We start from the raw sequence: 13,734 nt of genomic DNA on the forward strand, positions 1-13,734 counted from the left end.
ACTTTTTAAAGTTGGCCTTGTGCATTTTATTTTGTTAAAAAGGAGAAATTTATAAAATTATGGTGTATTTATTTTAATTGGGAAGTTTGTTTAAAATTAGTGTGAGTTAACCTTTTATTAGCATTTTAATTAGTTAAATGAGCACTAATTACTCCTAATTAAAACACACACACACACGTTTCACACACTCACACACACTTACACATTTTTACACACACAAAAACACACAACACACACCTACACATTTATTTTCAGATCTTTTATATTTTGGAGAACAAACCTAGGGTTCCTTCACCTTAGAGCAGCCGCCCCTCCGTTTTGAATTTCCAGCAAGTTTTCGGTGATTTTTATTGCAAGAAAATAGTGCCACGTTTGTCCCGGATCAAGCCTCGCTCCGTCTCCGCTTCGGTATCGCCGTATCATGAGTTTTAAATATCAAAAGACACGTATATTCTATTTTTCCTGCGTCGATCATGTCAGAGTATGTGTTGCATTTTTTTATGCGTAAAAATACATGTGTGATGTGTAATTTTTGAGCAGAAATTGTTTAGATCGCATTTTGAACGTTTCTGGATCTGAAAATCTCAGTTTTTTGCTGTTCTTTTAAATACTGCGATTTTTCGGTCGCTTTTCTGGAAAAACTTTCAACGTAAGAAACATAGAACTTTTTGATATCTTCGATTTCATATAAAATTCGAAATATTTGGATAAAAATTGAGTGAGATATGACCATTTTCGTGAGACTGCTCAAACTGCGCTTTCTGAAAAATTTATGTTATTGATGTGTTCTTGAAGTTTTATTGTTGCAGGTTTCGTTGGAGATCGACGGGTGATCGTTGCTGCATTTAGGTATGTTTAGTATGATGTTGGGTTGGTATTTGGTATGCCGGTTAGTGTCGATAGGCACTTGAATTCATTAGAAGTAGTAGGAAACGATTTGGTGTCAACTTCCGTGATTTTGAGTTGTATTGGGTCGTAGGTTGGATGTCGTTGTTTGGGGGTGTTTGTGTGGGTTTGGAACAAGGTAGTAGAATCCTAGGATGGGTCTCGAGGTGTCGGTTCGTAGTCCGTCAATCGAGTCATGAATATTAAGCACCACCTATATTGAATTCTCGTGGGTTTGCAATTACCGCAGGTACACGGACCCTTCGACGGACCCTGACACAGGGTCCGTGCCCTTGTTTCCTTCTTAGTGTCATTAAACCGAGTCTACACAGAGCGATTAGACAGCTTTCCTTGCTTCACTTCTGAAGTCATGAACTCAGGAACTGGCGGACCCTGACACGGGGTCCGTGCCTTTGTTCCTTCCGAAGTGTCTTTTTACAGTATCTACACAGACCCTTACACGGACCTAGGCACGGGGTCCGCGCCTTCCCTTTTCTTCACACGCATTTTACAGTACCTACACGGACCCGGAGCCGGACCTGGGCACGGGGTCCGTGTACTTCATGTTTGGGAATAGCTTAGGTTTCCCTTTGAGATTTGTTTTGGGGTTCTATGTCATGGTTTAGTACGATGATTAAATGAGGTCGAGCCCGAGAGATTTAGAATGTCATAATAAAATTGTTATTTTTCGGTGCGAGCATTACTATACGTCTAAGTTATGCAAGTTAAGTATTTCAAACTCATGCTAGTTTGTGCAGCAGCGGCCTCAAGCGAGATCCAACGAATCTCTCAACGCCGAGTAAGTATGTTTGACGTGTAAAGAAAATATTTCAAGTTTTTGAGGTATGCTAAATGTCTTGTGACCAATTATGTATGGGATTGGAAAACAGTAAAGCATGACCGGGGACCAATCCACCCCGTTAAAGCATGAACGGGTTTAGATCAGGACTGGGAAGCGTTAAAGCATGAACGGGGACCAATCCACCCGTTAAAGCATGAACGGGGATCTCATATATGCGGCAGTGGATTTTTCCCTGTCAGCCTAGTACTGTAGGTTTAGTCTGATCAGGCGTGTTATGTATGGGTCACTTGCTTTGAAACATGCCTCTACGCAAAATGATGAAGTTTATGTATGTTCATGTATGTACAAGTATGCAAGCACGTTTAAGAAAAGTTTCATGTTATGGCACGTCTATGTATGTAAGTAAGTTCAAGCTTTTATATGAACGTTCAAGTTCAAGTATGTACATTCTATTTTGAAGTTGCATGTGATTTTATTAAGTAGTACTCGTTACTTCCATTTTATACGTGTTGAGTCTTTAGACTCACTAGACTTGATCGATGCAGGTGAGGATGCATTTGAGGAGATGGGGGGTGGGGACCAAGGAGCTGGCTTAGACTGAGCAGGAGGCTAGACCCGAGGATCGCCTAGTTTTTATGAGTTTATGAACTGTCCAAAATACTCTGATTTCATGTTATCGATTATGAGTTTTGAACAAGTACTTTTAGTAAACTTCATTTGAGATCTTTTGTTGCAACAATATTTGGGGATGAACAGTTTATTTTATCGAATTTTGAAGGGTCGACTTTTATTTAAGAAAATTTTTAATTTTTCCGCAAATTTCATGTAGTAAAAGTACGGTACGTTACAATTTCTTTGTCAGATTTGCACATATTTATTTTGCTACAAGTATTCTTGTCCAACGTCTTGTATAATATGTCCTTGGCAACATTATCCAAGTTGGATTTTCTCTTGTCTTCACTTGTACACTCATCATGTGGTTTCTCAATGGGATGAGGTGCTCCATCACTTAGATCAACAGCAGTGTTTGCTTTCATGATTTGCATCGGTCCATCAGTTGTGACGTACCACGTATAATCATCTTGTGCAGCTAAGTGAGTCTGCATTCTAATTTTTCAATCATCGAATTCTTCTCTGGAGAACAAATGAATTTTGTTGAAAGAAGTCATAGTTATAAGATATATGTATTTGGAAGTATTCAAAGATAAGATTCAACAGCTCTGATACCATTTTTAGGATGAGTTAACTTAGATAAAGTGTTTAGAAGGGGGTTGAATAAAACACTTAGGCTTTTTGAGTTCTTTTTCAAATGTGAGTCAGTTCTTTGAGGAACTGTTCTCGAAATCTTGTAATGTTAATATCAACCAGTTAACTAAAATAGTGCAGAAATTGTAAGGTCTATGAAATTTGAACTATGTAACCTGACTGCATGTAATCTAGAGTTTCATTTACAATATGTGTTTAATGATTTTTATGCATTGGATGCATGATTATTGCATATATAGGTGTTTATCTCATTGTTTGTTAATGTTTCATGTATTAGGGCTTTAAGTTGCATTTCGCGCTCGAACTAACGGAGACCGGGGATAATCATGGAAAAAAATGTTGTGTATTTAAATATGATTTTTGAAAATGGGCTTTAATTGATTATTTTTACTCGTCGGGTCATTTTTTTAATCTGTACGCAAAATTTAGTGAATCAGATGACATTTTGAGGTTCGGGCAATACTTTCAAAAACGTACCAAAACGAAATATTTTTCGGGAGTGATATTGGGCTCGATGAGTTTATTTTAGTGCTTAATGGGCCCAAAACTCTATTTACTCCTCTAATTTTTATTATAGGCCTATTAGTGCATGTTTATTTAAGTTAATCACTACTAAACTAAACCCTAACCCATCATCCGCCACTCCCTCATAACAGCAACACATTTCGAAAATTCTTCAACAGCAATTCTCGAAAATCCTCTCTAACATTCAAGAAAAATCATCCCCCGCCTCTTCGTTGTATGTTCTTCCTGAGGGTCTTAAAGTTTTCGAGCGTATAAATGTTAAGGAACGCCATGTATCCCTTTTTCTCATCATGCACGCCACTTATATGCTGATGTATATTTTTTTGCATGAGAAGCATTCGATTTATTCATGTGGTGTAAGTTTTTCGGTTTTATCATGGAATATGCATACTTTGTTGTATATAACTCAAGTTTTAATGATTTTCGTGTAAGGGGCTGTCGGGATCGAGGGTTATGGGATGCAAACCGTGGCTAGGAGAAGAATTCAAGGGTTAAGAGCAGGTCAGGGTAGTTGGATGAAGGTGCGATCGAACCTCCTAGGTTTAGGGTCTTCATTGGCTCGGTTGGTTGTCATGTGGAGTGCGGCCGTGCAAGGGCTACTCAAGGCTGACGATCTGACCCTTGGTGGGTCTGAGACACGGTCTAGTGTGGCATATCAACAGCTGGTCACAAGTTGGAGTAGGTCGAAAAAAGGGGGGGTCGAGTGTGGGTGGTACTCGATTTTTTGGGTTGTTTCGGGCTATACCACGTTCCTGCATGAATGGCTGCTGGTAGATGGTCCAGGCTGGGTCACTGTGTAGGGGTGGGCGCGGGTCGGGTTTTCGGATTCGGGTATCCAAAATTTCAGGTACCCGACACCAACCCGATCATGTCGTCGGGTACCCGAAATGATTGGGTATTTTCGGGTACTCGGAAAAAAATATTAATTTTTTTTTGTTTTTGAAAAAATATATATATATTTCACATTTTACAAAAAATCAAGTTATTATATCGAGTTATGGCTAGTCATTATATCATATTATGACTAGTAAATTAAAAAAACACATATATTTTTCGCATTTCACAAAATATCATGTCATTATATCATTTTATGATTAGTAATTTGTCATTATATCGGGTTATGAATAGTCACAAAAAAATACATGTATTTTTTAAATGAATAGACGGATAGACCCATAATTTTTTTAAAAAATTTCGGGTACCCGATACACGATCGGGTATCGGTAAAATACCCAAATCCGAAAATTATTTTCGGGTACCCGACGAACCCGTTTTTTTAAAAAATACCCGAACCGATCGGGTAAAACCCGATCGGATCGGGTCGGATACCCGATATCCAAAAATAAACGCCCACCCCTAGTCACGGGGGTGTGGTCTTGGTCCTAGAACATCTGGCTAGGGGCGGGCTGGACACGCAAAGTTTGAGGTTGGGGTCGTGTATTGGAGGCTCGGGTATGGTAGGGTTTGAGTGGTCCTTGGGCAGAAAAATTCCAGCAACTTTCTGAGGCTGATCGAGGGTCTTAGGTGGTCCAGTCTAGGTGGTTTAAGGGCTGGTAGGGCACGATTAAGGCGTGATTTAAATTGGGAAATTTTGGTTAAGTTTCGGGTTGATTCGGGTTAAAACCGGGACCCAGGTCCAAGTTTTAAAACGAATCGTATAAGTTACGGAACGAGCTCAAGGTTACCCTTGGGAAATGCTTATAATTATGTTTTTAGGTGTTTTAAGGAGTTTGGTTGGCTTCCGATCGAAATTTTGGAGGTCTAGTGGTAAATTGGTCAATTAGGTTTCCAGCGCCCTAAACACGATTTGACATGTTTTAAATGTTTATGTTATCACGAATTTGACTTTTTATGTAAATATGAAAAATACATTGCATGTTTGATTTAAAGAAAAATTTACGTATATACATAATTTTTTTAAATGATGAATATTATGACATGTTTTGAAGGAAGGGAGTTAGTTGTGACTAATATGATGACACGATAATACGATGGCATGTAAGGCCAAGACTCTGTGGATGGGTAATACTGTCGCTGATGTCCCCGCCGCCGGGTACCGCTGTTATACATAGATGGATCCATCGCCTAATACGATGATATGAAAGTCACAACTGATTAACGACATTCAAATTAAGAAAACGAACACGTATATGTTGATATGATGAGATATGTTATGAACATGTTTATGGTTCGACAGATCATGATTATGCACACGACTTTTTAAGATCATGAAATGTATTTTTATTACGGTACCTTTCACTGTTGCATGTTATGTATATGTACTTGCTATAACGTTACAGGTGTGTTGAGTCTTTAGACTCACTAGGTGTGAATGATGCAGGTGAGCATATTGATCAGGAGATTGGAGGTGCCGAAAACTGAGTAGGCGGAGATGGATGTGCGCGCGCGAGCCCGAGGACCTGTATTTTCCGCACATTACGTTTGAGTTATAGTGGATGGATATTTTTATACTCATTAATTTTATTATATTGATGGTTGTCAGGATTTTGCACGTTTCATATTTGTTTATTTTTAAAACGTATGTTGAGGGTTGACGAATTGTCTATTTTTAAACTTCAGTATTTTCATCTATTAGTTGATTACTTTTATTTTAAAATGTAAAATTTTCAGATACTATTGCATGCATGCATAAAGATATAATTTTCAAAAATGAGCTTACAAAAAAAATTTTCTAGTAGTATTTTAAGTAGTAGACGTTTCAGAAATAAACTGAAAGATAGATTTGAATAAAGAAAGAACACAAGGATTTTCATCGATGTTCAGAGACTTTAAATTCTCCTACGTTACCCATTCTATCTCAATGATACGTTTTCACTAAAAAACTTTGAATGATACAATATATGTAATAACCTACTTGAGTTTGGACTTAAATACTGTAAAATTGAAACTCTTAGCTTTTGAACTGAATTACTCAAATAGTAGCCTGACTATTTTTGGTAGTCAATTCTAACCGATGTCCTTTCATTTTGAACACTCTATTAGCTTCAGTTTGAGTATTCAATTTAGCTATATCAGCTCTGCGAATATCACATTCAGTTTTGATTTCTGATTCGATTATTGATTGGTTTTTCAAACTCTGAAACTTATAATTTCCTGACAGTAATGTTGTCTGGTTTAACACAAACCACAACAAGATCAAGACATGATATTCATTTTGTGGCCTAATAAATCCAATAGTATTATACCGAGGAAGGTTTAAATCCCAAAGCTACCTCTCCTGATGCAATGACTTTTCGTACAAACTACCTTTCGATATCATGTGTATTCATGCATTAATATCATTCATTTGAGGGATTGTTAAAACGTTTCAAGGCTTAATGAATAGAAATTAAACAAAAAAGATGAAGAAAAACTCAAACGATGTTACATAAGTCATAGGAGCCACTAAGGCATCTAGAGGTAGTTGAATTCATTGTAATTGAATTTTGTAAGCTGTGTACATGAATTTCAAAAATATTAAATCTTCAATTAAGTTTTATAAACCTTTATGCTTAAATTCAAATTGTGAATGAAATTTGAGATTCCAACTTTTAAATTTTGTAAGAAAACTTGCTTCAATTTAAATTCACAACATATTTAAAATCTTGATTTTAGATTTCTAAGTTATAACATATAAAATTTGGAAAAGTTAGAAGTTTCAATACCAAAACCTGCAATTAGTGAAATGATAGACTTGAAAAATACAATGTTGTCAAATTTGGGAATAATGTATAAGGTTTGAATTTTTAAACATTAATCATTATGTCCAAACTTGTAAGATATAAAATCTTCAATTTGGATTATAAGTTCACGCTGCTTGGAGTTTGATAATTTTTTGAGTTCTTTAAATAATTACGCCTAATTTCAAAATCAAAAAGATAATGAAATCTTGAATTTTGGATTTCTATGTTCATAAGAACTTAGAAGAATTTAAATTCTTTAAGCAAGTGCGCTTGAATAAAAAATTTCAAAAAATAAAATTTTGAATTTGAATTTTTAAGTTATGTGGCTTAGAATTGATAAATTACGCTTACCGAAATTTGTGAGGAAACTATTTGGATTTGGAGTTATAAGGTTTAATGCTTAGAATTCAAGTTTAATAGCACTCTATACATTTCAAAGTATGTGTAACTCCAAAATATCATAAAGTCCTATAAATAATTCGAAGTGTGGGAGTGTCGTATTTAGGGTAGAAAAACCATGTGGAAAATTAAATGATTGTTGATATGTCTAGACGTGTGTATCAAATATAGAATAACGTGCTAAACTTGATCTCTAGTAGAATTATTGATTTTGATTGAGTAAAAGCATAAGATAACTTGACAGATTCGTAGTAAAAAGCTTTGGATGGAGATCAAGCCTATAGCTTGTCAAAAGAAATGAGATTAAAATCTACATAATAAAGTTTTCATAGTGATAACTCAATCTTGTTAATTAGAAATCCCAAGATCTTGGTTAAATAAAACAACTAAATTATGAGAACTTGTGCCAGCACTTGAGAATTACTCTCTTCTAATTCCTAGGATGGAAAGTGTTGTTCCTACAAATGTGGTTATGATAAGTTTGTACTTTTAATGATTCATTAGCTAGTAAAGAGTGCAGTATGGTAGGAAACTCTTCAAAGAGTAGACTATCTATGTAAGTGTGAGGATGTATTGGGAGGCACATAGGCGCCTGATGACACTTTTATCAAGAGTTGCGAGTTTTCATGAATCTTTGTCAACAAAAAGTGTCTTTTGGTCACATTTTCGAGATTTGTGTTTTATATATCAATCCATATGAATAAATAAATATACACGAGAGACAAAATAACATCAACTTTGAGAGGATCAAACAAAGAAAGATCATTTGTATTCATGTTGAACATCTTCTTCTTCTTTCTTCTCAAAAGGGAGTTTATCTCATTTTATGATTATGAAACTCGTGATTTGTTGTGCTATTCACAAGTTAAAAGTCATATCTTGAAAAACGATCGTTATATCCCGTGAACACTATGTGCGAGACAAATTCAGTCTTAAAGACAAAGGGTGATTTCAAATTTGCCATCATTTTTTCTTTAGTTTTGTTATCTTCAAGTTGTAGATTTCGTGAAGATGTTATGAAGAAATCTTTACCATCATGAATTATAGCAAAATTCTTGCAAAATTCAGAAAGCCTCTTATCAATCAATTCATGTGACGGAGAGATTTCGAAATTTTGTTTTAAAGAACTAAATTCAAATTTATTTGATTTCAAAAAACGAAAACAGAATATGCAATTAATCAATGAATTAAAAAAGAGCTCATTTTGAATCATTCACAATCCCCACATTATTTATCCAGAATAACTCCAATAATTATTTTTGAATGGATTGATCTAAGATTTAAGGTTGCACTTAGATGGATTGATGTGAGACTAGAGATTCAAATATCATATGAACAAATCAATTGGTTTGACAAAATCCAGTCGACAATGGATTTCAAATCACAACTAGTTATTTTAAGAGTTATTATAGTGGATTTCAAATTCATCTCGAAATGAAGTCATTATAAATACATCATTCAAATACCCTTCAAACCGATCAAAACGCAACATAAGACAGTGAATTTCAATTGATATCAATCCAAAATATAACTGAATTGAAACAAAACCATCAATAATTGAAACCCGAATACTCCTACTCATATTTAGACTTTGATTCAACTTTTGTATTGGAATTGAAAGAGACGATTTTGAAACCATAAAGGCACGCTATTCTAAACACATACAATAAAAATAACTCAACAATGGGGTTATCACAAAATATTGACTTATGATCTGAGTATCAAATAAATTTTTGCACACGAAATAGGGTACCCTTGACAAGTAGATCGATACAAAAATTGTTGTGAGATAGTTTCACGGTTCAATTTTGTGATATGGATCTCCAACCTGTTACAACTCATGGAAAATATTATTTGTTATGCCAAAATTATTGCTTTTGATGCTATATATGGATCGAGTCATCTTGTCTCATTAATTTAAATCTGTGAAACAGTCTAACAAAAGACCTACTCATAGATCGATTATATAAATTCATGTTTCATCCCTGTTTAATCCAAATAAATCTTCTTAATCATAAATTATCTTAAAATTTATTACAAATATAGGTGTTACATGCCAAATAGCAATAATAATAATAATAAAGAAAGAAAACGACGTCCTATAAACTCGATCAATGTATTTCGAGATTCTGAAACGGATGGATATCTGACCAAAAGGTACGCTATCCCACATCACTTCCTCACTAAAATATTACCATTTTATATAGAGCAACTAACAAATTCCAGATTACACCAATTGAGGGTGTGGGCCTGGATATTATTACGTTTTATTAAACCCTAAACCCACTCGGTTATCTGAGCTATACTCGTTGTTAATGATAATTAACTGGGTTGTTTCTCCGGTGTTTTAACCCAAATCTTTGATTTAAACTAAAACACCGATGCCCCTCGTAAAATATCCAAATGATGTTCCCATCCTAGGCTAGAAGGTGGTGCTGCTTGCACAATGAAAATGTGATTCGCGGTCATTGGTCATCCTCGCCGTAGGAACCACCCTCTTTTTTCAAGTCAAATCTGACAACGGTTTTATTTTATTGTCGAGCTAATATCCGAAAAGAAAAGAAAATTAAAAATCTGAATAATATTTTTTTATAAAAAAAATGTGCGATAATATGAATAGAAAAACGATTAAATTAATTTATAATTGATATAAATCACATAGATGGAAAATGCGTCAAAATCATTGAGAAACCAAATAACAAGGAATTAACTGATTTTAGAGTTTTTAAAATTAATAATCTATGGAAGGAATCCAATTATTCGTATGGTTAATCGACTATTTTTTGTGAGTTGTTTACTAACACAATAATTGTCTTTACTAGAAAAATAATTTATCCTGAGCGTTAGAACGGTGGTCACCATGCACTCAATGTCACATTCTGTCAATATTTGTTTCGCAAAATTAAAAGGTTTCCTTCAAAAATCGGTTATATCAGTTTAACTATGAAAAACATACAAATTTAAATAAATTTCATTAATATTTTGGTTCTAACAGGGAAGGAGGCGAAGAAATCCAAGAAATATAGTCGAAAAAGATAATTGATTAATTTTTTCAAAAAGGTTTGACTTAGTATTTTGAAATTTTAGGCATCATTACCATGAATCCAACCTTTCTTGATGTCCATTTGACACAAATCAATATTGATTTAGATACAAGTATAAATTTAAATAAATTATACTTTATTTAGGATAACAATCAAAGAAAAAGTATATACACTTATATGTATGTGTGTCTATATATATATATATAACCTTCGAATCACACAAAAGAGTGAGCAGCATATGTTGCCAAGTAAAACAGAATATCAAGAATCCCATGTGAATCTAAGCCTATCCCAACAAACTCAGGGCACACAGCAACGGTAGACTTGTTCAAATGATATACTTACTCTTCATTCTCAGTAGTATGCAAGAACAACCTTATTTTTCATACCAAGAAATAAATCAAGAAATCACAAATAGTACTCTATTCACACGTCAAAATCATAAATTTTGCTGCATTTTGGTATTGGAAAGAGGAGATCAAATAACCGGATATGGCAGCTCGACAAGCCATAGAATGTCATACCAGGTAAGCCGCTCCACTCGGACCTCGGTTCAAATGAAAATAAAATGATACGATCAAATTGCACGTATAGGGTACACGAAGCCCACCCCAACTTGATTGAATTTCCCAGTCAGAATTTAGTTCCGATTATAGATTCATAACATGGTGTTTCCCCCTCCTTGTTCAGGAGACCAAAGGCAAGAGCCTCATCAGAAGTACAGTTTCATATAGGTGGATCAGTCTTCACCCTGGATAAGGTAAAAACTATCTTTCAGCAAACGTCATTGACAAAATATGGGTAGGACAATCTGTCTGTGCCAACTAAATCTAAGTTCAACATGAAATCGAATTATTTACTTATATTCATTCTAGTGGCTAACCATGAATTACTGCCAGGAACTTTTGGCCCCCAAATCAGAAAAACTAGCAAAAATTTTAAAAGAGAGCTCTCATGAAAATCCTTCCCAGTTGCTTCGTGATATCCCAGCTGATCCAGATTCGTTGGAGATTGTTGAACGGTTCTGCCAGGGATACGAAATCAACTTATCGACAGAAAACGTAGTTCGTGTAGCCTGTGTTGCTCACTACCTTGGAATGACTGAAAACCACTGTCCTAACAATCTGCTAAACAAGACCTTCGTGTTTTCTCGAGAAAGAGATTGTAACTAGCTGGAACAAATCCATTCAAGCTCTAAAGACTGCAGAGAATGTTCTACAAGAAGCTTTACAGCTAGGCCTTGTCGATTACTGTGTGGAATCTGTTGTCTCGAAAGTGTTGGAAGATCCATGTTTACTAGGAGAACCGATAAAGAATTCGGTCTCTGATGACGATAGTGATGAGAATGGCAATTGTTTAAGGCAAGCAAGCGTGAGGAGGAAGATTTTTGATCACGACAGGAAATCAGGAGATTTAACCATACTTTCATTGAGGTTGTATGAATATATCATATATACGATGCTTCGACGCAAAGTTCCTCAAGATTATGTGGCGGCAAATCTTTGTGAGTATGCAAAGAAATGGTTATTTTACAAAAGAGGTGATGATGCGTCGGTTTATGCAGAAAATTCTCAAAGAGAAATTGTTGAGGTTTTGGAGGGACTGCTGCCGCATCAAAAGGGGGTTCTTCCCTGCACATTTCTCTTTGAAATGCTGCACTTTGCAATGGCACTCGGAGCAAAAACTGAATGCAAAAATGGGTTAGAAATCAGAATAGGAAAGCAATTAGATCATGCATCCGTGAAGGACTTGTTAATACCTTGTCAAGGATATTCAAAGGATGAAGGGTACGACACCGAATGTGTAACAAGGATTTTGAAGAATTTCTATAGCAACTACAAGGGACCAGACGATTCTGGACTAATATCAGTTGCTGAACTTATCGATGAATTCTTGGCAGAAATTTCTGCTGATATAGACTTGAAAACTACCACTTTCATGGCATTTGCTGATATGTCTCTCGCAGCATCATCAGGGACTCCAAGAACGTCCGATGGCATATACAGAGCTATTGACATCTACTTAGACAAGCACAGGCACTTGACAGAATCAGAAAAGGAGGAACTGTGTACATTTTTGGATTGTAACAAGATGACTCGAGAAGCATGCGAACATGCAGCTCAGAACAATAAGCTGCCCACTCGTGTGGTGGTGCAAGTGCTATTCGTAGGACAGTTGAAACTGAGAGACGAAATTGCAAAAGAAGTGAAGCTTCATGGTGGTGGGTTGTTAAAGGTGCCAGAAGCGGAGGAACGGGGCGAGGAAGATGTGGTGACAGAAATCGAAGAGATCGGAAATAAAGTATTGGCGCTGGAGAAGGAATGCAGTGCTATGAGGAGAGAAATTAGCTGCAAAAATGTGAAAAGCCCTAGAAAGAATATTTGGAAAGAAATGAAAAGGAAGTTGGGGTGTGCAACTACAAGTATACATGAATGCAACTGCCATGTAAAGAAGAAGAAAAAGGTGCATCCTAAATAGAGCTATGAATTTAATCTTGCTTACTACAAGATAATTAAGAATGCTGTTAGTGATATTTATTTTGAATTGGCGAGCAAAACCCAAATATTTTAATGATTTCATGTAATGACTTTTCAAGTTTGACTTGGAATTTTCTATAGGTACCCAAGTGTGAGACCAGCCATGATGGGTGAATTGTTGTTCCGTTTAATACTTTCTGTTATCACATTACTACTAATGTGTCTTTAGAACTGTACGTTTAATTCCTTTTTCCATAGCTTTTAGAACATAAGATTAGATTATTTATTACCATGAATATGATAGAAAAAAGAGATTTGTTGTTACAGTAAACTGAAGGAATGTGAAGTTTTCATTTTATAAGGTGATTATGTGTATACTTTATGACCAGAATCATTATAGAATTCACTGGCACAAGGTATTAACTCCCCAGGAATCTCTCTCATTTCCAAAGCAGGAAAATATTGAAAATAGTATTTCAAAAGACATTTCCAAAGTATGTCCACAAGAAAATATGGAAGGTTGACGAATGTTTTTGGTTTAGTTTTCTAGAAGCAAGGAACATTCAATTCATTTAGATGTGAATTTGCAAGTTTTTCTTCAAGATGGATGAAATGTTCTACTTTAAAACGTGTTCGTCGTGTCCATACTTATA

At 35.4% G+C, this 13,734-nt stretch overlaps 1 protein-coding gene across 1 annotated transcript; it reads left to right on the plus strand.

Annotated features, from left to right (window-relative positions):
• Positions 1–10,998: 10,998 nt before the first annotated feature.
• On the plus strand, positions 10,999–13,449 carry LOC142531818 (BTB/POZ domain-containing protein At3g03510-like). Its single transcript, XM_075638090.1, is given in 4 exon segments — positions 10,999–11,131; positions 11,295–11,364; positions 11,504–11,749; positions 11,751–13,449. Coding segments are annotated over 4 exon segments (1,683 nt in total). The 5' UTR covers positions 10,999–11,096; the 3' UTR covers positions 13,083–13,449.
• The last annotated feature ends 285 nt before the right edge of the window (positions 13,450–13,734 follow it).

This window comes from Primulina tabacum, chromosome 17, assembly GCF_025594145.1.
Source record: "Primulina tabacum isolate GXHZ01 chromosome 17, ASM2559414v2, whole genome shotgun sequence".
In the NCBI taxonomy this organism is placed as follows: Eukaryota; Viridiplantae; Streptophyta; class Magnoliopsida; order Lamiales; family Gesneriaceae; genus Primulina; species Primulina tabacum.